The following is a 25,708-nucleotide window of genomic DNA, read 5'->3' on the forward strand; positions in this document are numbered from 1 at the left end:
TACCTCCAAGTGTACTGCAGTGTACTGTCTCTGGGCGGTAATGTAAACACAAGACGGATTGCTATCATTACTATATACTTTTTATCTTTATAATTATTATTATTATTAATAATATTATAATCAAAATCATTTTTATCAAATAAAAGAAATATATATTTTTTTGAATCAGAGCCCAAAAATTTTGAGGTTTCTGTCCTTGAGCCTCTCAGTGACTGGGCTTTGTCTGGCCTGTCTTCTTCTCTCTTTTCCATTATATAAGCAGGTAAACATATGTTACAGTGGTAGGCGATTATATCAATACAATGAAGACGATTTTTGATTTCAATTTTGATTTATATCAATAAATAGCATGGATACACATAGAAATAGAAGTCAAGAGAAGCTGTCAATTAAAAAAGCTTCTCTTTAATTACTTGTAAAATTGTAATTCCACGGGCAGCCGTAGTACATTTGAATTTCCGAGCCAGGTCAACCTTTCCAGTCCCAGTTTGTACTGTACCTTTCTCTATGGACAGGACTAGCCGGTGCAACAAGGTTGACGCGGTCAGACTTTATGCTTCATATAGTTTGAATTTACTTTTACTAAAGGGGCAGAGGTGCGTGATTCGAAAAAAGCTTGTTAGTCATCAAAACTTAATGAAAAAAGTTGTATTCATTGTATTAATATAATATAATATGTTTGGCGCAGTTAACATATCAAGCAAAAAAAAATTATTTAGATTTTTTATGAGCCGAGAAAAAAAATCAAAATAAAAAAGTAGACTTCTGACATATTCAATTTGTGTTAATCCTTCAAGTCTCAGAAAATCCGCAATTTATATTATTAAGTTTAATCTTTTTCGTCAAAGTTTACGAGATTTGAGAGAAGAAAAAAAATCTTACAAAAAATTCTAGGAATTGATAGAAATTTTTTTTTATGCTCTTTAATTAAAAAAAGTTTCGCCTATTTTTTTTTTTTGGGGGGGGGGTACGAAAATTGGTTACGAAAATTCTAGCAATATTGCAAAAATCTCATTAATGACAGTTCGCGAAAAAAAAACAATATTTTGAAAGAGATCACACTTTTTTATTCACCCTGTATATATATCTTTTACACTTTTTGCACTTTAACCATGAAATCATGAGTTTTGGAACTTCTAAGCTTTGATGGTTTTTGACTTAACAATAAACATTTGAGAAACATTGCATGACTCTTATGCCTTTTAACGAGGGTTGATATGAAGTGTTCAAGTCATCCTCCAGGCAAAGATAACAATGCCCGATTTACAACGGTACTCTCAAAAGCTTTGTCTGATCAATTATTAATATGTTATCCATGTTTTTTGTTTATTTAAACTGTTTATTTTCATTTTCGATTTAACAGCGAGAGTGGCTTGTGCATTTCTTGCTTTTAATAAGCAATGGATAAATTCACAGAAATAACCACTTTTCGAGTCAGAAAAATTACGGTATCTTCCACATTTTTTTATCAGTTTTAGGTTTGGAGAGTCAATCATCCATTGCCATCTTTACATGGAGGGTCACTTAAAATTATGCTTACAGTCCCTTTAAGTCCATAAAAAAAATTTCAAAAATTATCGTTATAAAACCAGTTTTAAAACCCGGGTTTTACGTATGGGGTTTAGGCCGTTTTGTGGATATCAGTATTTTTGTTATGAAATATCTTTTTATTTAGTTTCTTCATATTCTCCATTTTTGTCGAATCTCTTATATCAAAATCTAAAAAATGTAAAGACCCTGCAAAAAGGGAAACTCGAGAGTTTCGTTCAACAATACTCTTTTAAATTTCGCATATATCAATACAATAAAGACGACTTTTGATTAACACGAAAATTTATATTAAGCTTTTAAACAGCATGGATACACATAACATGGAAACAAAGATAAAATGTCGATTAAAAAAGCTTCTTTTTAATTACTTGAAAACTTTTAATAAGAATAAAGCTTGAAAACAATCAAAATTTAAATAAAAAAGTCGTCTTCATTGTATTGATATAATCACCTACCACTGTAGTATGTCATGCTGAAAAGAATATTGTGTAATTTGTTGATGAAATAGGATTAGCTTAAGCTTAGATTAAATAATTTCATTTCATGGTATATTGTAGAAACATATCTCTTGATTAAATTTAATTTCAAAGGAGTTCGAGTCTTTGAATAAAACTTAAATTTTCCTATTCCTATATCTATGCAACCTATGTAGTAAACTTTTGATATTTCAAACTTCGATAATTTGATCAGAATTCATAGTTGAAATATCTAAGGTTTCTTGCATTGGTTTATAACAACATCAAATACACACAAGATGACAGCTCATAGCTTCTCTAGTATGAAGCTCATCAAGAAAATGAATTTTGATTAAAAGCATAAAAGATTTCAGTCTTAAATCCGCTATTTACTTTAGTTCAACCAAGGTACTAATGCAAGGAAAGTTAATTGCGGTCGCGTATACTCTGCGTACATATTGAAACCAGTTCTTTCTGGGGGGACTTTGTAAACAAGAATAGATGCATCAGTGTTCGTTTAGTACCCGAGGAGGTTAAAAGCATTTAATTTTGATAATTTTGATAATTCACATAACAGTTTCCTACGAACAAAATATTTCATTGATTTTTTATGTGAAAGATGGATCCCATGTCAGGCTGAAACATCCGTCTTGTGTTTACATTACCGCCCAGAGACAGTACTCTGCAGTACAAAAGATGCGTACACCTCTGTAATAACTTTCCTTGCATTAGTACATTGAGTTCAATGTGATACAAATATCAATTTTTCAGGTGCAAAAGGCCTCCAGGCTTGAATATATATCCGGATTTTTTACTTGGAAATTCCCCCTCACAGACACTCCTTTCCCAGGCTCGATCACAATAGGTTAGTATAAGTATAAAAATATGTTATTTATTTATTTTAAGAGACTGTAGGCGTAATTTTAGTAACCCGACAATTGACAACGGGTATTCTGAGCTGAACTGATAGTTCCTTCTTTTTCTAACTTAAAATTTATTGACAAAATTGTCTAGATTTTTAAGAAATAAATAGGCCGATATTTTCAAAATTATTACTGCAAATAAGTAGGCAGAACTTACCTTTGTGAATCTATTTAAAAGTTGCCTGATTCGAGCCTGTACAACATGTACTGTATATCCATTCAGTCGTACTGTTCATTCGATCTACCTAGTGCAAGGATATAATGCAAGGAAAGTTATTTCAGAGGTGTACCCATCTTTCGTACTGCAGAGTACTGTCTCTGGGCGGTAATGTAAACACAAGACGGATGTCTCAGCCTGACATGGGATCCATCTTTCACATAAAAAATCAATGAAATATTCATAGGAAACTTTTATGTGAATTATCAAAATTTGATGCTTTTAACTTCCTCGGATACACTAACGCTGATGAATCTATTCTTGTTAACAAATTCCGCCCAGAGAGAACTAGTTTCATTATGTACGCAGAGTATACACAACTGAAATTGACTTTCCTTGCATCATAACCTTGACCTAGTGTATAGCCGACCATAAGGTTGGGACTTTAATTACAAAAAACAAATCCAATAAAACTAAACCTTTAAGATAAAAATCTCTAATTTCAGGTTTTCTGGTTTCGCTTGCTACGACAATGCTAAACATTTCGGAGTTAGTTACACTAGCTCTAATCTTCTATCTAGCTAACTCAATATTATGTATGCTAGCTAGCTACTACTACATAGCTAAGGTATAGTTACACTAGCTCTTATCTTCTATCTAGCTAGCTCTATATTATGTATGCTAGCTAGCTACTACTACATAGCTAAGGTATAGTTACAGTATCTCTTATCTTCTATCAAGCTAGCTCTATATTATGTATGCTAGCTAGCTACTACATAGCTAAGGTATAGTAGTTACACTATCTCTTATCTTCTATCTAGCTTGCTCAATATTATGTATGTTAAAGCTAGCTACTTTTACATAGCTAAGGTATGGTAGTTACACTATCTCTTATCTTCTATCTAGCTAGCTCAATATTATGTATGTTAAAGCTAGCTACTATTACATAGCTAAGGTATGGTAGTAACACTATCTCCTATCTTCTATCTAGCTAGCTCTATATTATGTATGCTAACGACATAGCTTCTACTTTATAGCTAAGGTACAGTTACAATATAGCTCTTATCTTCTATCTAGCTAGCTCTATAGTATGTATGCTTGCTAGCTAACTACTACATAGCTAAGGTATGTAGTTACACTAGCTTTTATCATATATCTAGCTAGCTCAAGTTTACAAGTAAACAAATTGAGAAGCTGTAAATTGACAGCTTCTCTTTGCTTCCATGTTTATCATGCTGTAAGTCGTATTTATTGTATTATAGTTTGCAGTGGTATCCATGCTTTGTATATTTCTTTTCAAACTTCCCTGAGGTTCTCTAACTATAGCTGTCTTTTCTCATCTTTTTAACCCTAAAATACTGGGTGGTGGAAAGTTTATGATGATGAACCCCCCTCCCCCTTAACCAGGGGCGTATTAAAAAATTTGTCTTGGGGGCGAACACTTTTTTTTAGTTAAACGGGGAGGGGGAGAGGGGGGGCTTAACACTCCATGGAAATAATAGATTTCACTGCTCAATGAGGGTCTGAGCCCCATAACCCCCCCCCCTCTGAATACGCCTCTGCACTTAACGATTTTTGTTTAAAAGGCGTAATTTCCGTTGACCCTATTTATTAACGATTCACAATGTAACTCTTAAACATTGTTGGAGTTATTCCTTTTCTCCTTCTAGAAACTTGAGTAGAAACTGATTTATAGTTTTCAACTGTGGTTCTCCATTAGATCGAGGGACTTGCGCATTTATGCAGGAGACCAAAAAGCAGAAAATTGCCAACAAACGAAAATGACTATCTCATTAGTTTGCTCAATTTAAATATTATGACCGTTGCCTACAAATTTTAGGTGTTGATCGCGACAAATATTAGTTCTATCTGATGTCCCTGTCTCAAGAAATTGATATAAAGCGGTGACAAAGCTATAACAAAACTCATATAAATATAAGTGATATGATATATGAATAAAAGTATTAAACAGGTTGTATTCAGCAAATGCGGAACAAATATGAAATTAAGATAACCCAAAGATGCCTAAAAAATGTTAAATTTTAGTAAAATACTTATTCGTTTTTAACAGATAACAGCTAGATATAATTAATAATTTAATTGTTACGTCTGTGTCGCATGACCGGAATTTCCATCAATGGCAGTGGTATCTCTGACACAGTTTTATATCAATTTCTGGAGACAGGGACATCAGAAGAGCACTAATATAGGTTGTGATCAACTCCTAAAATTTGTAGGCTTCAGCCTATACCCTCTTCCATTTTACCTTAAAAGCCCCTGTAAAAGGTTATACTTTTTAAAAAATGATTTTTTATCTCAACATATTGTCTAAAATCTACATGAAATGTTAAAAAGAACTGTTCTTAGCTGCACCAAATTGATTGAATTGGCTCAATTACGTATACCGTCGTGGTTCAATCACCGATTCAAATCCTCATTCCTCTTAAATATTTAGCTTTGAATCAGTGATTCAGGATTTGCACCAGCGTGCCGGCTTGAAGGTAGTTCAAAGACCTCTCTCAAATTTATTTTATTCTGTCCCCGGTGTACTATGGTTAAAGCAACAGTAATTTTTGTATTCTATTCTGTCCCTGGTGTACTAGGGTTAAAGCAACAGTATATTTTGTATTCTATTCTGTCCCCGGTGTACTAGGGTTAAAGCAACAGTATATTTTGTATTCTATTCTGCCCCCGGTGTACTAGGGTTAAAGCAACAGTATTTTGTATTCTATTCTGTCCCGCGGTGTACTAGGGTTAAAGCAACAGTATATTTTGTATTCTATTCTGTCCCCGGTTACTAGGGTTAAAGCAACAGTATTTTGTATTCTATTGGTGGTTTATGCTAATTCATGCTAGTCCAGGCTATAACATGGGGTTAGGGGAGGGAAAGGATGGGGGGGGACCGAGGAGGTTTTAGGGGAAGAAAGGGAGACGGAGCTTGGGGTATATTTAGGGGAATTGAGGGGTATATGTGGAGAAAAAGGGGGCTAGTGGAGAAAAGGGGGTTAGGGTATTATTAGTATTATTATTATTATTATTATTATTATCAGAATGAAGAATCAAGCGGTGGATTTTGAAAAAGACGAATTCCTGGCATTGCTTCAGGTCGGTAGTCTAAATGGAAAAAACTTTTCACAAAAATTTAGCATTTTTCGCTTATTGTTGCAGTTTTTCGCGAAATGATCTTCTCATATTTTTTTTATCAAAATTCCGCACAGTTATCTCTTCCTTGCGCAAATTTATTCTCGCGAAAAAAATGCAAAAATTCGCGAAAAAGTTTGCGAATTACAATAGAAATTTTTGCGAAATTTCGCTTTTTTTGCGCGCGAAAGTTTTCTTTCGCTGGAAACCCTATCGGTTGTAAAAGTTTAAGGAATTGAGGTTTTGCCGCGTAAACATAAAATTTTCCTAATTTTTCTACTTGATGGTGTAAACCTTTGATGTTTTGATGTAACAGATTTTATGGATTAAAATATTAAAGGTCCCCGACATTGGAATGCAAAGTAACTGTGGCAAGAACTCAATTTCTTTTGTAAATTGAAAATAAAAATTGAAAAAGGCAAACGTTTTATATGAAGCAAAAATCTTCCATATTTTCAATTTGTTTCATCATTCTTACATCAAACATTTTTGTTTTTTAAAAATTTCTTGAATTTGGTTTCCAATAAGCATGACATATAATTACAGAATCTTTCCACAAAAAAAGATTTAAACAAATTTAATTTTTTTTGTGTGAGAATATTTTTTTTAAATTTTATGACAAATTAACTCCCTTTCAGATTTTTGTAAATCTAAAACTCGAATTTTCTGTTTTAGACTTCTCTCAGTAATTCTGGTCTCATTCTGTTATGTTTTGCTGGTGTGCTGTCAAAAACAACAACAACTACCAGATCAACAACAGACACAACAACAACAAGATCTGAAGACGGAAAAACCGAAAGAAGATCATTTCATCTTTATCATTTTCTTGTTTTTATCATCGTGGGAACATTATCCTTTGTTATGCCGTTTAACAGGTAAAAACACTTTGATAGCTATTTCTAACAACTAATACAATCTTTGATAGCTATTTCTAACAACAATTACCTTGATAGTTTTTCCTAACAACTAATACAAACTTTATTGGCTATTTTTAACAACTAATACGCTTTTTAATTACACTTTGATAGCTATTTCTAACGATAAATACACAGTTTGATAGCTCTTCCTAAAAACTATAATACGCACTTTGATATCTATTTCTAACAACTTTAACGCTTTGATAGAAAAACAGGTTGATAGTTTGTTCTCATACGCAATTTTTAACAATAACTTACAAACCTTGTACGCCATTTTTAACATCAATTTTATTAATATGTAATACATGCTTTGGTTATTATTTTCAAAATAAGATTCCGACTTTGTTATAATTATTGTAAATATTTAAAATCAAAACAGAAGAATTCCGAATTTTAACCTTTGTCATTTGGAATATTTTTTGGGCCAAATCAAAAAAAAGAAAAATAATCATTTTTTTGATTATTCAGGTGTGGGGATGGTTTGTATATTTACTTCACCAATTCTCAGGAAAAAATACGATTATTTCTTTCTTCAAATTTTTATCAATTCTAAAAAATCGTATTAGATCGCTCGTCATGATATTTTTTTAGTTGATAGCCTAAGATTGTTTGGATGCCTCTGTTGAAAAAAAAAACATGTTAAAAGAATGTCAAAAGCGTAATTTTTGAAAGTTACCTAAAAAGGTGTAGACGTTTGTTGTATCTTGTATTGATGGAGTTATATTTATAAATATATAAAGTAGTAATCTCTGTTTTGGTGTTTGGTTGTAAAGATGTCCGATCATAACTCGAGATCCCCTTGACCGATTTGCCTTAAACGTTGATTGGGAAACACGGTAGAACAACTGGAACTCTTGGTTTTTAGATTCTAGTTGAGTAGGTCGACTTTTATACGGAAAAATAGCTAAACTCGTAACTTAAAACCAAGTGTGGGTAAATAGGGGGAGTAAGTCTGAGTAGTCTGGGTTCCCAAGCTAGTTTTCATATAAAGTAGTAATCTCTTTTGGTCTTTTTGCATGTTTGATTCCCGATTATAACTTATGAACTCCTTGCCTCTAACTTTGTTTGGGGAACGCGGAAAAATGGGAAATGTTCTTAGCTTGGCTTAAAAATTCGAATTCAAGATGGAGTTGACTTAAATGTAGAAAAAGTTTAGGTTCTAGGTAAAGCTGGGTTCCTAAGCGAATTTATAAGAAATAATAAAAGTTTTAATTGAATTCTTTTATTGTTTATCATCATTATTTTCCTTATTGTTGGTATAGATTTTATTATAATAATTATTTTCAACATTATTATCATTATTTTGTTATTATTAATATTATCAAGGGGGAGGTGACACGAGGGATAGGAGGGGGAGGCAAAAGTGTAAGGAGGAGAAAGGGAAGGGGAAGAGGAGGAATGGTGTGAGATCCAAAACATACACGAATCCATTATAAACAGGGTTGCTCACAAGGATGAGACGTCAGAGACGATTGTACGGAATTGTTTAGTCTGTTTCCTTGCATTCAGGGTTCCTTGAGGGAGGGAATCCTTGGAGGCCATGAGCCTTCGCTAATTTTTTTCCTAAATATTTTCCTTTCTTCGTAAGAAATGTTTAAAGTTTTATATACAACTTTATTATTCATATTTAGGTATTATTTATGATAATTGATAAATAATTCTCATCTTTGAGAAACCTCTCATAAAACTGTGTCGAAAATTTTAAAAAATCTTTTATTTAAACTTAAAACACAAGTTTAAAAATACCTCCTGTATTACACAGGCGCATTTTCATGTATTGCGCATGCTCATTTCTGCGGAGGCTCATGGTGTCCGGGGGATCCCTCCCTCGTTCCTTGTAGGACAAAACTTGCTTAATTATTAAGTAAACTATCGAAATACTCAATTGAATGCAGAAACCAAAAATCAAGCTTCACATCGTCATTTTTTTAGAGTTTTGGGTTGTCTTTACAGTCTCTTCCTTTTGTGGGTGAACATGTTAAAGAAATAGTTATAAACAAAATCAAATAATCTAAGTTAGAAAAATCAAAGTTTTTCACCACCAGGTTTTGTACTTTATCATTCATGCTCAGGCTTTATGTCATTATGAGTGCTGGAACTAATTATCGTGCTACGTATGGAATGTATAAATAGTTGTATAGTACTATATCCATAGATTATTTAAAATAACAGATTGGACACTAGATGTCGTCTTTTCAAGATTTATGTGTGTTTTGTTCACAATTAACTCTGAGGCAGAAGCTCAAAAGAGTTACACGTAGACTCTCTCTCTGTCTTGTTCTGCGTTGACTACGCGTAACTCCTTAGGGTAATTGTGAACAAAACACACAGAAATCTTGAAAAGACAACATCTATTGTCCTATCTGTTATCTTAATTAAGCTATGACTATAGCACTTGTTTAAGTTCCATGATTTTCTAATAAGCCAGGATCTAACTTTTTCAATAAAAATAGTCACAGACTTAACTTTTTATTAGTTGTTATTAACACACCATAAGCTTTGTATCTATAAAGATTATAATGTCACTTAACATTTTTTAGTCTCTACAGAATGATGGCTGTGAGTTCGACTTGAAGAAGACTTTCAGGAACTTGATCATAATAATATTGTTTACATTTCAAACTTATCAACATTCAATTTGAAAATGTAACACAGTCTGCCTCAATAAACATCATCATTTCTTAGAAATCGACATGTCATCTCGTTCTTTATTGTGCCAATTTCAAAAAATAACCCCTATAGCCTGAATTTAAAATGAAAATGATCAAATCTGTAGAAAGCATCTCAGCTGGTTTAGCAAACTAAAAACAATATTCTACAAAGTGCGACGCGACGACACCGTAGAACTCGTCGACAACGAACAAATCGACACCGAGCCTCATTTCGATTCGATGGTCGATATTGAAATCGAAGACGACATCGACAAAGCTTTCAATGAGTATAAAACGGATAATGTAAAGGAGGAAAACAATGGCGGATTTTTTCTAACCACCATTTTGGTATTTTTCATAATCTTTTTTTCTTCTGTCACTTTTTATTATGAAAACTTTAACATTTCAGTTCCATTCTTTATTTTGTTTTTAGTTTTTATCATTCTTTCAATAATTACATCGATTACTGTTTACATTGTTAAAAATTTAAAAGATACATTTTTTCCATTCCTTACTGTGTTCACGTATTTCGGGTTTGTTGAATTTTTTAATATCGTTTTGTTGCACAGTTTTCTGTTGTGCTCTTTGTTAATTTGGACCGTGATTGGTGGTATTTTAATAGGTTTTCGTTTTTCGAAAAATCCGCAAAATGCGACCAAATCTGTAATTGTGGCTACTATTTCATAAATGTTACCGATAATTTATTTACTGTTTTATCTATGCATTTATCATATGTATTGTAATTTATATTGTAAAATATATATTTCTAAGACTTTTAACTAATGTTTTTATAAGTATAGAAAAGAATTATAAAACTATGTGTATATATACTACGACTATAACTGTTAAAATTAATCAATTAACCAATGAACATGATAAACAGAAATTGTGCAGTGTACACAGACCCGTTTTACTTTATAAGTTGATATTCAAAATAATTGTAAAACCTGTTTCTCTAAAACAGTATCATATAAACAAAAGATTACTTAAATGTCGTCTTACTATTCAAAAGTTTTCTGGGTCTTACATAACAAATTGAAATATTTTTGTTTAGTATTATAAGCAATAATGGTCTGCAATTTTTAACGTTTGGTTTTTAGAGATCTTCAAATTTTATAATTTCACTTAGTTATCAAAACTTTAAAATGGCTGAAACGTTTTTATTTTCATTTTCAATTTTTTATATTTCTTTTTACTAACGCTTTGTCAATTATTATCTTAAAACTATGATTTTGAAAGAATTTGTTTAATTCTTTAAAAATTACAGAAAATAGAATAGAATTTTGTAAAAAATTGATAGAATCTAAAAATGTGTTCAATTTATTTTTAAGATTGTTATTTTTTTTTATTTTAATGCGCAAACTTATTGAGAAAAACTAGAAACTTTATTTACTAATTTCATTTATTATAATTTCTTAATATGTACTAATTACCGTCCACATTTTTCAACAAAAAGATACGATAAATTATCTATAAATCACATTCTAAACATATTTCAGGGTTACCTATAAAGGATAAGACGGTGAAGACGACAAAGCATATGACGATTACGATGTCAAATTAAGTTTTTCTTCTTTGAATATATAGATGTCTTTTAATTGCCTATTTATTGACATGGTAACGAAAAATCATAAATATGAGGCAATAGACAGTATAAATTCTGTACAGTCGTCTCTAATATCTAATCCTTTGTGGGCCACCCTCCTGCATAACAAAAAATTAAAATATGAAGCCAAAAATTTAAGGAAGAAAACTAAGTACCACCTCCCTAAGTTGCAGCAACTGGGGGGGGGGGGGTCGGCCCCCCCCTTATATTCTAAGGACTTTTTTGGCGGTTACCGACGTATACAAGGGGGGGGGGCAAGGGGGTACCATAGACTTGTAAAATAATAAAACGTTGATTTAAAAAAATAATTTGAGTTAGTTTTTTTCAGAAGAGATAAAATAGCACTTGATAGATGATTTGACTATATGTATTATGTGCATTACAAGTTTCTTATATTTGCCTGCAGATATTCAAATCAAATGTTTTATATATATTATTCAAATGTTGCCCCCCCCCCCCATCCTCCCCCTGAAGCATCTAGTAGGAAGAAGGGATAGAAAAACCTACGCCATATTTAGAAAAAAGAACATAAAAAAGGAGGATTGGTTGCGAAAAATAAGCGCTTTTGATCGCTACTAATACTACTTCTATCTGTTGCGTCAATAAGGAGAAAATTGTTAAAAACGACTCATGCTGAAGAACGTAGCGTCCATACAAATTCAAAAAGTTGCATCATTAAACTCGGATTGTAAAATAATCAATTTAATTCCAAACAATTCTTTCAGATATTACAAAAAATAGTCATCGATTATTTTTCGACGCATTTATATAAAGTTAATATTTCAAAATATTTTGGATTTTGTTTTCTAAAATAATATTTCGCTGGCGCTGGATTTTCGAACACTAGTGGAAAATATGAAAATGTCGTCTTCGTTATCAAAAATCCTCGAAACAGGAATAAATTTTTTCAAAAGTTACTATTTGATCAACTATGTACGGATGCGTTCAAAAATTATCTTTGATTATTGGCTGTAATATCTGCAAGATTTGTTTGGAATTAAATTGATTTTGTTAAACGATCCGAGTCCTATATTGCAACTTGCAGAATTTGTATTGACGCTACGTTCTTCAGCATGATTGTCATTTTTGATAATTGTCTCCTTATAGAGGCAACAGTATATAAGTAAGATAAGTAGCGATCAAAAGCGCTTATTTTTTCACCGTAAGACGGTAAGCCTATACCCCTTTAATTTTTCGCGGACACTCCCTTTAAAGGTAGTCATGTGTTTGATATTCAGATCAAATGTCCGGAATTTACGATTAAGATTGTTAACCCTCTCCCTCTCCCATGCTTAGAATAGTATTTTTGCATTTTTTTTAAGCTGAAAACCTGAAATTTGATGTTTTGTTAAAAACAAAATAATTTGAGCTGTAATTATTTTATTGTTCTAATACCTAATAGTAACTTTTTTTTACTAGGATAAACTTGTTTATTTTTTACGTATTTTCCAAACTTGTGTTGTGTACTGCAATATGTAAACAATAGAAAGTAAACAAACAAATTAATCAGTGACAGGATAACCAGTGGTCAGAGTGGAACTGTGTTGCAGTTCTTCTCTAAGTAAGTGTATTTCGATTTGTTTACTTATATTCGCGATTTGTGCATTAATTTTTGTCTTGTTGTAGGAGTACAATTTTTTTTATTTTTTGAGTCCTTATTTCTCGCTTTTTTCACAACATGACCCTTAGCTTTGGTTTACGTCATAAATTAATTTTATTTGCGAGTTGTGGAAAGTGAAAAGAAACTTGTGAATTTCACTACAGTTAGACTTTTGGAAATTATCCAAATTCCTCCAAATTAATTCAAATTTTAACTTTCATTTTTGATCAGAACAAGGTTTCATTTATTTTCAAGGGTACTGTTGGAAATTGACGTTTTTTTATGGAGGGTGGCATGAATTAACAGTCTCTTCTAATATATATCAACTTTAACGTGGTTTATTTAAATGTGAATTGGTTGAGTTGGAGATAACAGTTGTCTACTATAAGTTCATAAGTATTTTTGCTGTTTTTTTCCAGGATGAAGGTGTTAGTGCTGTGCCTTCTTGGAGTTTCGTTCGCTTCGGAGAACAAACCGGTAGCTTATTGTTAGATATTTATTTTATTAAAGGGAGAGACCGGCTTATTTGAGCTGAAAGTGCAGTATCGTAGAGAATGTCGAGGATTTGATACCGATATATTTTTTCGTTGTACAATTTTTAAATTAGAGCGCAAACCGCAGGTAAAAATGTCGATTATCAAATAGTTTTTCTCTACAATATTGCAATCTCGGTTCAAATATGTTAACATGCCAGTCTCTCCCTTTCAAATGGTGAATTATAATAGGGATTATTACGTAGAAAAATTTTGAAGTTATTTTTTGATGCTCCTTGGAAGTTCTAATTTTTACCTGCATTATATATTGTAGAAATGTCTCTTCGAAATGAACAATTTCACTGGTTTGTAATTAGGATTCTTTGTATTTTAAGTTAGGGACAGACCTATTTCGGCGATTTTAATTGAGACTAAGGAATATATGTTGAATTTTCTTATTCCAGGTTCCTTTCCCTTCCTTGGCCAGCATACCTGCCTCACGAGGTTAGTTGGAAGTATTAAACATTTTAGAGCTGAGAAATATGTTGGGATACATGAATATTTTCGTCAACATCCGTATTGGGCAATTATATATATTTATTTTATTTTATTTCCTGTTTAAAAATTTAAAATGTTGATTAAAGTTATTTTAATATTTCAGGAGATCCACAAGCCAGGGCTGAATCAGACAAACCTGTTTTTAGTGATAAGGATAAGAGCAGTGAAAAAGGCAAAGAGGCTGACAGAGAAAAAGGCAAAGATGTTCGGGAAAAGGGCAAAGATTTTAGGGAAAAGGATGATGGCCCGGATTGGGGATCCTCTGATGGAATATCTAACTATGGCTATAGAGAAGGCTTTGGGCCTCGTGGTGGACCAGGTTATGGTGGACCAGGCTATGGTGGACCTTATGGTGGTCCAGGCTTTGGACCTGGTTATGGTGGATATGGCTACGGTGGACCAAGATTTGAAGGACCGGGCTATGGAGGACCTGGTTTTGGTGGTCAAATCCATGGTGGACCCGGCTATGGTAGACCATCCTATAATGAACCTGGATATGGGCCCATCCCTTATCTAGGAGGCAAAGGTGAAGTTTTAATGAATAATTAGATAAATTGATAAAATTAATAAGATTAAAAAATGTTATTTCTTAAGGAAATCTATTTTTGAACGAAGCTTTGCATGGTGGCAACAAGTATGGCCAAATACCTTTGGCTGGGGGAGATTTCAGTCTAGCCAACAAAGGAGTTTTAGGTATTTGTTTCTATTTTGTGAATTAGAGGCTAGTGAACTTTGAACTTAATTTTTAATCTTCACCCACAGAGTGTCTAGATTATTTTGAAAATAGTGCTAATTATGCCCTGATTTTTTTGTTGGATTTACTGCATCTGTCTGGTCAATTATTATTTATTTGTTAAGGACCCCTTGGACCGATTGCCAACGCAAACCTGCAGGGGAATTTTCAGCCTTTTAAGCAGTTTGGATTTGGAGGCTATGGCGGACTAGAAAATTATGGAGCACAGGTCAATTTTCTTAAACTTCTCACCCTTTCTGATGTGTAAAATGGGGCTTTGATGTTATTAAGGCGTACTCGTGAATTTGTCTAAGGGGGGGGGGTCTTAAATTTTATTTTTTATCCAGGGTACAAGGTTTCTGATTTTGATCAAGGAGGTTATAGTATATGAGTGATGATCACGCTAATCCTTTACTATATGACCAGGCCATGTACTCTGTAGTTTACTTCAATTTGTATATCACAGTACCCGGGGTTGATCTCTGAAATTATTTAAATGGAGAATTTGTTTTCATGTAACTAATAAAATCCACTACTCCATTATCGTGTGCAGGATTACATTTTTACATGAAGACTTACATTTACTGTCTTTTACATAGCAATTTTCATCGTTTAAATGGTTCTGAGAATTAAAAATACAACCTCCACAAACTTTTACTACAAGAGCTTACTGCAAATATGATGTTTGTACTGCATCATTAGGCCACAATCTCTTAATATCGGTAAACTATACAAAGTGTACACTCAGGCTAAGATCTAGGTTTTATGTTCCGATGAAACTCAATTGCATTGTATACTATTACTCAGGAATTGAACCAGTATAGATACAACCAGAACCGACCTCAGATTGATCCTGATGACCTGGATCAAGACGGTGAACCTGATCATTTAACTGCCACCAAACACAAGATTGATGAATACATTGCGAAACAGGTAAAGGGAGAGTGGCTGAATTCTCTGGAATCTTTAAAGTTTAAACTTTTTGTTTTTGCAGATTATGGTCCAGGGAAAATTAAGACTAGATTTTAAGTAACTTTCAAAGTTTATATCCTTTATCTTTTAACAGGTACTGTTGTGAATCAGATACGGTTTTCTAAAAATGGAGAGGTTACTAGATGCCATTAGTACCGTAATTTTGCGAAAAGAAATCTTAGTTTATTTATTTTAGTGGTTGCTGGGGAAACGTAAGCTGTCTGTTCAAGTGAGTTATGGGAATATGCCCCTGGAATACCAGTACCTGGGTCAATATCATGGATTCCCAAACCCTGTGGCAGGAACTCCATTGGCTAAAGTTTTTGGAGTTCCACCTCCTAATAATAACCAAGGGAAGCCTTTGATTAAAGATGGGCCTGGCTATGGAGCTCAGTCTTATGGAGCGCAGTCTTATGGGACTGGAGTTCAGAATTTTGGAGAGTCGGGTTATGGAGCAATGGACAACAATTATGGCAGTAACCAAGGTCTTTCTTATAATTCTGCCTCTGGGAATAACTATGGAGGGAAAATGGATTATTATGGAGCTTCACAGTCAAATTATGGAGCTTCAGAGCCAAATTATGGAGCTTCACAGCAAAACTACGGAGCTTCACAACAAAATTATGGATCTCAACAAAATTATGGATCTCAACAAAATTATGGATCTCAACAAAATTATGGATCTCAACAAAATTTTGGAGCTCAACAAAATTATGGAGTCCAAACTTCTAGTGGAGCTAATTACGGAGTTTCAGAACCAAATTATGGTCAGCAAAACTGGGGAGCTTCTCAACAAAACTATCCAGCCTTTCAACCCGTCTCCCCTCAGCCTAATTATAGAATGGGTACGCTCAACACTCAAGATGTCAATAACAACCAGAATGGTCAACCTAACTATGCTACGGGTCAACCTAACTATCCTACCGGTCAACCTAACTATGCTACCACTGCTAAACCTGCCACAAACTATGCTGATAATATTGCTTCCACTTATGCCTTTATTCAAGTTCCTCAGAAAAGAATGATGCCCTATTAATATTAAAGATTTTTAATTGAAATATATGTATTTAGATTATTGTTTGTTTGATCACTGAAGATTAGGGGTTTTTGGTAATGGTCACATAAAACTATAGGACTCAAATTGATTTATATTGGGGCCTTAACTAATCTGCAGAAAATTGTTTTCCGGCAGACTTTACTTTTTTAAATGACTAATCGTGATGTATTTATCGAGCCACGTCATGAAAAAGATATATGAAGGGTAACGTTTAACTATTTTCTTTTTTCGTGGATGCGCTTGCTTTTCCAAAATTCTGATCATACATTTGGTATAACATTTTGAACTTACGCTTGTACTAGGAGCATAAAGAAAGGTTTTTAACTTTTATTTATTTATTTTAATTAATTAAATTAATTATTTTAATTATTATTTAATTCATCTTACACAGTTCGTTATTTGATTTTTCTTATGACTTACGCATTTCTACATCCGAAACTAAAAAGTCAAATGATAGAATTTACTAGGTTAAGTTAACAAAACGATCACCTCCATTTTATAGATCAACCAAGAATAGGTGTCTGCATTTACAAAACTAAAAAAGAAAATTTTTTGGATTAAGGCTCTTAAATTGGATGAATTCTATGAATTCCTTAAGCTGAAAGATAGCGATTTTGTAAAAACTATTACTTTGTTGCGTAAATATTATGACGTTATATTTTTCAATAATTAATTTAAATCTGGTAGAAAGAGAGTTCAATCTTTAATAAAAAAGTAATGAGATAATTGCTAACTGTTAAAAAGTAAAAGGTTATTTGCATAAAAAATATGAGACGTTAATTTTCTTATTATACACACGAAACAATGAGTCGTAATTTCAACTTAAAAAGTGATGAATTCTGAAAATTATGTTCATTGTCTTTCAATTTGTTACTTTTATGGACTAGGGACATTGGAAAAATAAAATATCAATTGATTTAATGGCACAGTTGTGAATCTGACACCATATCCAAAAATGAAGGGTCACTCCTAATACCTGTAAAATAATTTGAATAAATTTTACTAATCTTCATGGTTTCCTGTAAGTTAATATGACTAAACCTAATTCTGTCACCTTCCATGCAAAGAAAGATGCAAATATCCTTGACATCTTTTATCTGATCATTCATGCCTTTTTTCTAGGGTTTAAAATTTGCCTGTGTAATACAAAAGGTTTTTTAAAACTTGTGTTTTAAGTTTGAATAGAATATTTTTTTAAAAATTTTTCGACATAGTGAGAGGTAATAATAAAGTGGCATTAAAAACTTTAAAAATTTGAATTGAATTTCATTTTATCTTTTATAATCATTGATTTAAGCGAAATTATTTTTTTGTAGTTCAAATTAAATCTAGAAAATTATTTAAATCTTAACATTTTTCAAAAGATAAACCACTGTTTAGTTCATTTATGTTTTTAATTATGATCGTGGAGGCTCGTTAACTGCATAGTGGAGGCATGGTCTGCATAGCGGAGGCATGGTCTGCATAGCGGAGGCTTGGTCTGCATTGTAGAGGCATGGTCTGCATAGCGGAGGCTTGGTCTGCATAGCGGAGGCATGGTCTGCATAGCGGAGGCTCGTAAACTGCATAGCGGAGGTTTGGTCTGTAAGTCTGGGAGGCTTGTGTCGGATGCATAGCGTAGGCAGACTGAGATTTTCTTGAAAATTTTAAAACGGACATGAAACAGTGCCTATTCAGGGGAGGAAGGCCAACCACAACAACTCCTAGTCCGAGCCACCTCGAAATCCTGGTCGTTTTAAACTTTTTTCTGTGTCTAATCCTTGAATATGAGAATATTAGGGCATAACACATGGTTAGGCTGAAGTTTTGTAATGATTTTAAAATGTTGGAATCTTCAAATCTGAGAATGATATGTCAAACTTAAACCTCTTCTGCCTCCAAAATGGCTAACTTCTATAACTCAAAAAATGTTTTAACTTGAACATGGTTCATAATCTTTCTATTTCAACAAATCATTGATTTCTGATATATTTACAAATTAGGCAAGTTCTCGTACGCGTACCAAGTCACTTTTGCCTGTTTCACGATTATAGCCAAGGAGATAATGAGAAAAATCAATATTTCATTTATTTCCTAACATGGACAGATTTTCAAAAAATATTCTTATCTTGATGGATTGGGCACTTCAAAAATATTTTTGAAAGAACGAGGATTTCGTGGTGGCTCGGACGAGAAAATGAGGAGAATGTGGCTCGGACTAGGATTTGTTGTGGTTGGCCTTCCTCCCCTCACCCATCATTACGAATGATGCGTCTTCGGTACTAAACAGGGACTTAAGATATACAGGGTTACCCACAAAGGATGAGAGTTCAGAGACGTGACTATAGAGTATTTATACTGTCTGTTTCTTTACATTTATGATTCCTTTCAACTTCAAAGTTTCAAACTTTTTTTTTTCTTGAATAAGCCTCAAGGTTATATTTAAGGCTCAAGACTGAATAAAACCTTGGAATCGTCAGATTTATAGAGTTTCTGGTCGTCTTTACAGTCACATCCTTCGAGGGTAACCCTGTACGCCAATGACGACCAAAACGAACGTGTTGTGACGCAAAGTGAATAAATACTAATGTGGAACAGACTAAGGCAACGACAACAGGTTGGGTCATAAGGTTTTATTTGGTTTGGAAATAATTGCACGAAAAGATTTCTTGTGGAAAGTATATATATATTATTTTTAAATACTTGGGACAAAATAAAATGTCGTCATCCAACTAAGAGTTTGGCCCACTTCAGTATTTAATCACTTTGGTTGTACCGATCGTTTCCTTTTTTTCTAGGATAAAGATTAATAAAATTTCATAAAGGCAAACTTAAACGAACAGAATACAGTTAAAGAAGTTCTCTTAATAATTGTGCGCCAAAATTTTACATTTTCTCGGGTTATGATTGGCTGTTCGGTTTCTACAATCGACACTCTGATTGGTTGCATTTATGACACAGATAAGATTTTATCTTAATAATAAAAGGAAATCTAGCATTATCTCAATATTCACTATCCTAAAGGACAACTAGCGACAAAAAAACAAACTAAAATTTTTTTTACCAGGTTCAAATATTTTTACCAACATTTTTCTCCGTTAGCAAATAATACGATAATTATCACTAAACTTTTGCTTTACCATAATTATTTAAGTTGTCAATTTATTTTGTTTTAATTAGTTCAATACAATTTTACAAATGACAAATTTAACAGCACATATTTTTATATTTTCTTGACATTTATTCGGTGCCAAAAAATGATAATCAAAGTTTTACAAATTTTCTGAGAAGTTTTCTCATTTTTGGAGCAATTAAAATATCAATATAGTCCAAGTAGAGGTTGCATACTGCATATATTAAAGGTGAGGGGAATATACAAATGTACAAAAACACCCCTCCCCTTTAGTATACACACATTGGTCCAAGTCAGCCTCAACAAAATACACAATTTCCGCTTTCCAACAAAATTCACAATTTCAACGTGGCAAAACTATTTCCGGTTTCTAAAACTATTTCCGCTTTCCAAAGCTCTCACTCAAAGATTTGGCGAAAAGAGCAGCAATAGCTTGGTTCACATCTCCATTGAACTTCCTAAAAAATATATTTAAAATAAAATAAATATAAATAGTAAACAAGGTAGGGTTTCCATGTGCCAAAACGTTTACTTTAATTTCAGGATTTGTTGAAACTAAAATTCAGTGAAATCATTTTCAACTATGATTTATCCCAGAAACCGCTTTCAGGATCAGTTCTGGACGAAAGAGCAAATTTGAACTAACTTCTCCTGAAACGTTACCTCAGCTCTATTAGACTGTTTTCTCGGCTGAATCCCATCTTCATTAGGTTCTGAACATCAGATTCAGGGAAAGAATCCTAAATATATTCAAGCATAGAATAATAAAAATACAGATAGAACACTAGATGTCATCTTTTCAAGATTTAGGGGTTTTTCTTTCACAATAACCCCTGAGGCAGAAGCTCTAAGTAGTTACGCGCATGCTTTTCTCTGTCTTGTCAACGCGCGTAACTCCTTTGGGCTTCTGCCTCAGAGTTATTGTGAACGACAAACCCCTAAATCTTGAAAAGACGACATTTATTGTAATACAGTTAAACTCATTAATATGAATACATCGGAAGAAAGAATTTATATTATGTCGCCTTTAATTTGAATTTGAAGCTGTCAGTTGTATTTTTCCAAGCTGTCCAAGCTTTACAGGGATACGTTTAGTTTACTACAATATAATAAAAATTTCTTTGTTGAGTCAAAGTTAATATCATGAATGAAAACTTTATATTTTTTTTTGTAAAGATAAATAAATAGCCCTGAAATACGAGACACATGTTATCCAACAGCTTCATAAAGTTGGGCGCTACAGTACATATTATATAATTCTCAGTGGCATAGTTAAGTGAAAAGTGATTAAGACGACATTTTTAAAATTCTTGCGATGTATTCATATTTATGAGTTTAACTTTATGTTTGTGTATTGTTATTAATCTATGTATTTAAGATTCAATTGTTTATTTTACATCACCTTTTTCTTCCTTGAATAATATGAATTTACAGGTTGATAAGGATTGTACAAAGAGCCAACATTAAAGGAACTGTAAGCGTAATTTCAAGTGACCCTCCATGAAAAGATGGCAATGCCCTTGAAACCATAATCTGATGAAAAATGTGGAAGATACCTTCGTTTCTCTCCACTCAAAAGTGCTAATTTCTGTAAGTTTCTTCATTGATTCTTAAAAACAAGTAATGCACAAATCTTTCGCAGAGAAACCACAAATGAAAAAAAACAGTTAAAAGAAACAAAAACATTGATATCGTATTCATACTTGTAAATCGGACAAAGGCATCTTTGCATGGAGGGTCACTTGAAATTACGCTTTTAGTCATTTTATAGCTTGATTACTGATTATATATTAATTCCATAGTGTAGACCGGGATGTTAAGTAAATAATTCATTTTGCTTTACATCTAAAGTTGGACATCGTTAATATTGCGTTTATCTACGTTTTTAATGTTTATATACGTTTATATACCGTTCAGATACGTTTAGATACGTTTATATAAGTTTATATACGTTTTTATCCGTTTTAAAACATTTATAATGTTTATATACGTTTATATACATTTATATACCTTTATATATGTTCATATATGTTTATATACGATTATATTCGTTTATTTATGTTTACATACGTTTATATACGTTTATATACGTTTTTATACATTTTTATAAGTTTATATACATTTTTATACGTTTTTATACTTTTTTCACACGTTTATTACGTTTTTTAGATTGTTTTTGGCTTTAAGAATGCTTCCAATATCCACAAAGACTTTTTTCAAATTTCATCTTATTTCAGGTTTAAAAAAAAAATGAAATCATGCATAATTTTGACTCTGACAAGAAGCCTGGGTCACTTGCACGAGTCACATTGAGAATTATAACCCCCTGTCCAGTGTTGAGTGTCCAGAGGCGAGAGTTCAGAGTTCGAGATCCAGGGATGAAATTTATATCCATCCTCAAATTGACACACGAGATAATGCAGTAATAGTACGTGTCTTAACTTATTTATCTTTGTAATTATTCTCTATGACTTCAACTAATTATAGATATTTTAGATTGAAAATATCGAAATACATATTTAATTTAGTCTTTCATGCTTATAATTAGCTGCATAGATCTCTTTAAACAGGCCGTATAATCGATTCACCGACAAAGGGTCAAACGGCCCAGGGTCAAACGACACAGGGTCAAACGACAAAGGGTCAAAAACGCGATAAAGGGTCAAACGACACAGGGTCAAACGACAAACGGTCAAAAAATGCGACAAAGGGGCAAATTTTTTTAAATTCTGTCAGTTAGTATTTTTTTATTATTATTTATGCTTTGGTTAGGTACATTCTGGGCCGAGCGCTGCGGCTAGGACAGGCTAGGGGGCCGAGCGCTGTGGCCACATGGTCAATTATATCCATTTATTTATTATTATTTAGGGTTAGGTTAGGTTAAGAATGTCGTTTGACCCTGTGTCGTTTGACCCTGGGTCGTTTGACCCTTTGTCGGTGAATCGTATAATCGCCTTTTATAGACTTTACACTGATGCTCTGCTAGGTCCAACTCCTGAGTTGAGTCAAATACCTGTGATGCTGGGTCGTAAGGTATTGCTGATATTCTACTAAGACAAGCTCCTTGAGATGAGTCAAATACCTGTGATGCTGGGACGAAAGGTACTGCTGATGCTCCACTAGGACCAGCTCCCTGAGATGAGTTGAATACCTGTGATGCTGGGACGGAAGGTACTGCTGAGTGCTGATGCTTCACTAGGACCAGCTCCCTGATATGTGCCCAATACCTGTGATGCTGGGATGGAAGGTACTGCTGATGCTCCACTAGGACCAGATCCTGAGATATGTCCAACACCTGTGATGCTGGGACGGCAGGTATTGCTGATGCTCCACTAGGACCAGTTCCCTGAGATGAGTCGAATACCTGTGATGCTGGGACAGAAGGTACTGCTGATGCTCCACTAGGACCAGATCCTAAGATGTGTCCAATACCTGTGATGCTGGGACAGAAGGTACTGCTGATGCTCCACTAGGACCAGATCCTAAGATGTGTCCAATACCTGTGATGCTGGGACGGAAGGTACTGCTGATGCTCCACTAGGACCAGTTCCCTGAGATGAGTCGAATACCTGAGATGCTGGGACGGAAGGTACTACTGATGCTCCACTAGGACCAGTTCCCTGAGATGAGTCGAATACCTGTGATGCTGGGACGGAAGGTACTGCTGATGCTCCACTAGGACCAGCTCCTAGAGATGTGTCCATTGCAACTTCAGACGCAGATCTACATAGATTTATAGGACATCAAAAGGCTACACCAAAAGTTTCAAGTTTGTGATATTAAACACCTTAATATTACTGAATATCAAATTTTAAAAACCACTCGTTAAAAGTTGGTTATCTAAAAACTTTTCATGTATCCATGCTCGTTTTTGACAAAGAACTTTAAACGTTCCGATCAGTTACCAGTTTTATACAGGGTGTCCCAATAAACATGGGAATTCAGTGACGAATTTGATATATAAATATTTCCTCGATTTATTATAGTGATACCTACTGAGAAAGCTGTAATCTGTAAGAGTTTCTTCTGCTATGTTGTTTGTTTATGTTTTGACTGTATACAGGTTGTGCTTAGTAAAACAAGAAAATTACAGTTTTCTAACAAAATAAACTTGTCCGTCTTCACTGTACATCTTGAAAAGACATCATAGACACATCTTTGCAGTCTTTTACCCTTTTCATAAAATAAACTCTTGCAGACATAATAATATTATGTCTTTTTATATTAGGTATTACAATGCTAATTCATAACAAAGACGATATCCAATTCGTCACTGAATTCCCATGTTTCTTGGGACATCCTGTACGTTCTTTCTTGAAGTTACAGCTTGTTAACAATCCCAACTATATTAAAGGTTGGTATTGCAGAAATTTTCAACGGTGCCATAACTTATCAGTTTATTTCATGCATTAATTAATGTAAAAATATCGCCAGAGTGACCAAAAACAGAAGAAAACATTGATAAACATAAACTCTTTATTTTTATTTCAGTAGTGGTAACAAATATAACTGTTATTTTTAAACACCTCTGATCGTTTTTCTTTGTTCTTCTTTTTTCATTAATGCTGCTTTTCGATCGCTTCCAATCTCCAAATTACCAAACATATTTTGGGATGAAAAAGATGCAAAATTGAATATTTTTTTAGTACGAACCTTGCCAGAGCCTCAGCAAGCTGTCTGTCCTCAAGACCAGCGGATTCCTTAGCAGAGGCTTTAATAACATCCTCCTCATTCACGTCACTGCTCAACCTGAGATAATCAATCAATTAATTTATTGATCAGTCAATCGATTATTCTATCAATACTTTAATCGATTTTTCAATTGATTAAATTAAAACGATTTTGCAATCGATTATTCATTGTCAATCGATTTTTCAATCAGGTTTTCAATTAAAAAATTCAATGGATCATGCAATCAGTCATGCAATCAATCATGCAATCGATCTATAGATCAATCAATTAATGAAAATCAATTAATCAATTACTTGTACAATCAATCAATCGTCCATTCAATCAATTACCCAATCAGTCAATTAGTCGAATCGAATAACCAATCAATAGGCAACCACGAAATCAGGAATTAATTTTAAACATAATAGTATACCTTGCACAGGCAGGCAGTTCTGCTTCCGGTAAAAATGGAGTCTCAGTTCCTAATTAAACCTTTCAATCAGATATTTGTACGCTAAAGGGGAATTAAATTTTCAAACAATGAAAAATAGTTTCATAATGCCTGATTCAAAGGTAAAAAAAAATTATTAAGGCATTTTTATTACGTAAAAAAGTATATTGCCTGACTGACGCTTGTACGTTTCAAAATCACATTCTTAAATCTATTTCCCCGTTCGTTTTTGCAAATTTTTAAATAATAATAACCAGCTAAAGTTCCCGGCCTTGCCCGTGGGAAAAATAATCAAATTCAGACAAAAAAATAGAATTTTGAGAGGAAATTGTCCAGCTGTTTATCCAGCTATAACTAACATATCTATATATAAATTTGGCTTGTTTGTCTGTCTGTTTGTTTGTACGTCCAAACCATAACGATATCTGGACATTTTCCGTATCTCCTGTAGCACTAAGTGGACGTCCATCGCTATCCGGACACGCTACCCGGACATTCCGCAAATTACTATACGCTATATAGACAAAAAATGGCTGCTGAAAGGGTACTGGCAAGACTGTTGTCTGAAGTGCTGACAAAGTTCGCACACTGAAAGCTAGGGTAAATCGAAAGACAATAATATTTTCGTTCGATAAACTATCTATCTATCTATCTATAAATCTATCTATCTATTCATCTAT

At 33.3% G+C, this 25,708-nt stretch overlaps 3 protein-coding genes and 1 long non-coding RNA gene across 6 annotated transcripts in view; 2 read left to right on the forward strand and 2 right to left on the reverse strand.

Annotated features, from left to right (window-relative positions):
• The window catches only part of LOC111699763 (uncharacterized), a 37,286-nt gene extending 29,420 nt beyond the window's left edge, over window positions 1-7,866 (forward strand). Inside the window, exons 8-10 of one of the 2 annotated variants that reach the window (XM_023470494.1) lie at window positions 6,137-6,191; window positions 6,903-7,102; window positions 7,613-7,864. In XM_023470494.1, the coding sequence (XP_023326262.1) occupies window positions 6,137-6,191; window positions 6,903-7,102; window positions 7,613-7,697 (340 nt within the window). In that variant the 3' untranslated portion in view covers window positions 7,698-7,864. Of the gene's footprint in view, window positions 1-6,136; window positions 6,192-6,902; window positions 7,103-7,612 lie in introns of both variants that reach the window. The other variant, XM_023470495.1, reaches the window with a different exon arrangement.
• A 5,023-nt stretch (window positions 7,867-12,889) lies between these two features.
• LOC111699757 (prisilkin-39) lies at window positions 12,890-16,813 on the forward strand. Of its 2 annotated transcripts, XM_023470491.1 has the most exons (9): window positions 12,890-12,962; window positions 13,421-13,478; window positions 13,939-13,978; window positions 14,136-14,558; window positions 14,627-14,725; window positions 14,891-14,994; window positions 15,573-15,698; window positions 15,934-16,357; window positions 16,394-16,813. In XM_023470491.1, the coding sequence occupies exons 2-9, from the start codon at window positions 13,422-13,424 to the stop codon at window positions 16,771-16,773; spliced, it is 1,653 nt and encodes a 550-aa protein (XP_023326259.1). In that variant the 5' UTR covers window positions 12,890-12,962; window position 13,421; the 3' UTR covers window positions 16,774-16,813. The 2 variants fall into 2 exon arrangements, with proteins under 2 accessions (XP_023326259.1, XP_023326258.1); XM_023470490.1 differs by having other exon boundaries at window positions 15,934-16,813.
• Window positions 16,814-19,932: 3,119 nt separating this feature from the next.
• Window positions 19,933-25,708, reverse strand: part of LOC111699771 (protein DDI1 homolog 2) — a 12,785-nt gene continuing 7,009 nt past the window's right edge. The window contains exons 11-15 of the mRNA XM_023470503.1: window positions 25,011-25,059; window positions 24,560-24,655; window positions 23,545-23,629; window positions 20,570-20,646; window positions 19,933-20,364 (exon numbers count right to left, since the gene is read on the reverse strand). Coding sequence (XP_023326271.1) covers window positions 20,283-20,364; window positions 20,570-20,646; window positions 23,545-23,629; window positions 24,560-24,655; window positions 25,011-25,059 — 389 coding nt within the window. The 3' untranslated portion in view covers window positions 19,933-20,282. The remainder of the gene's footprint in view (window positions 20,365-20,569; window positions 20,647-23,544; window positions 23,630-24,559; window positions 24,656-25,010; window positions 25,060-25,708) is intronic.
• Window positions 22,151-23,195, reverse strand: LOC111699767 (uncharacterized). Its single transcript, XR_002764811.1, has 2 exons — window positions 23,058-23,195; window positions 22,151-22,302 (listed from the first exon to the last, which is right to left on the reverse strand). It is a non-coding gene; the product is annotated as an uncharacterized LOC111699767 (long non-coding RNA).

The sequence above is a fragment of the Eurytemora carolleeae genome, unplaced genomic scaffold, assembly GCF_000591075.1.
Source record: "Eurytemora carolleeae unplaced genomic scaffold, Eaff_2.0 scaffold307, whole genome shotgun sequence".
Classification (NCBI taxonomy): domain Eukaryota; kingdom Metazoa; phylum Arthropoda; class Copepoda; order Calanoida; family Temoridae; genus Eurytemora; species Eurytemora carolleeae.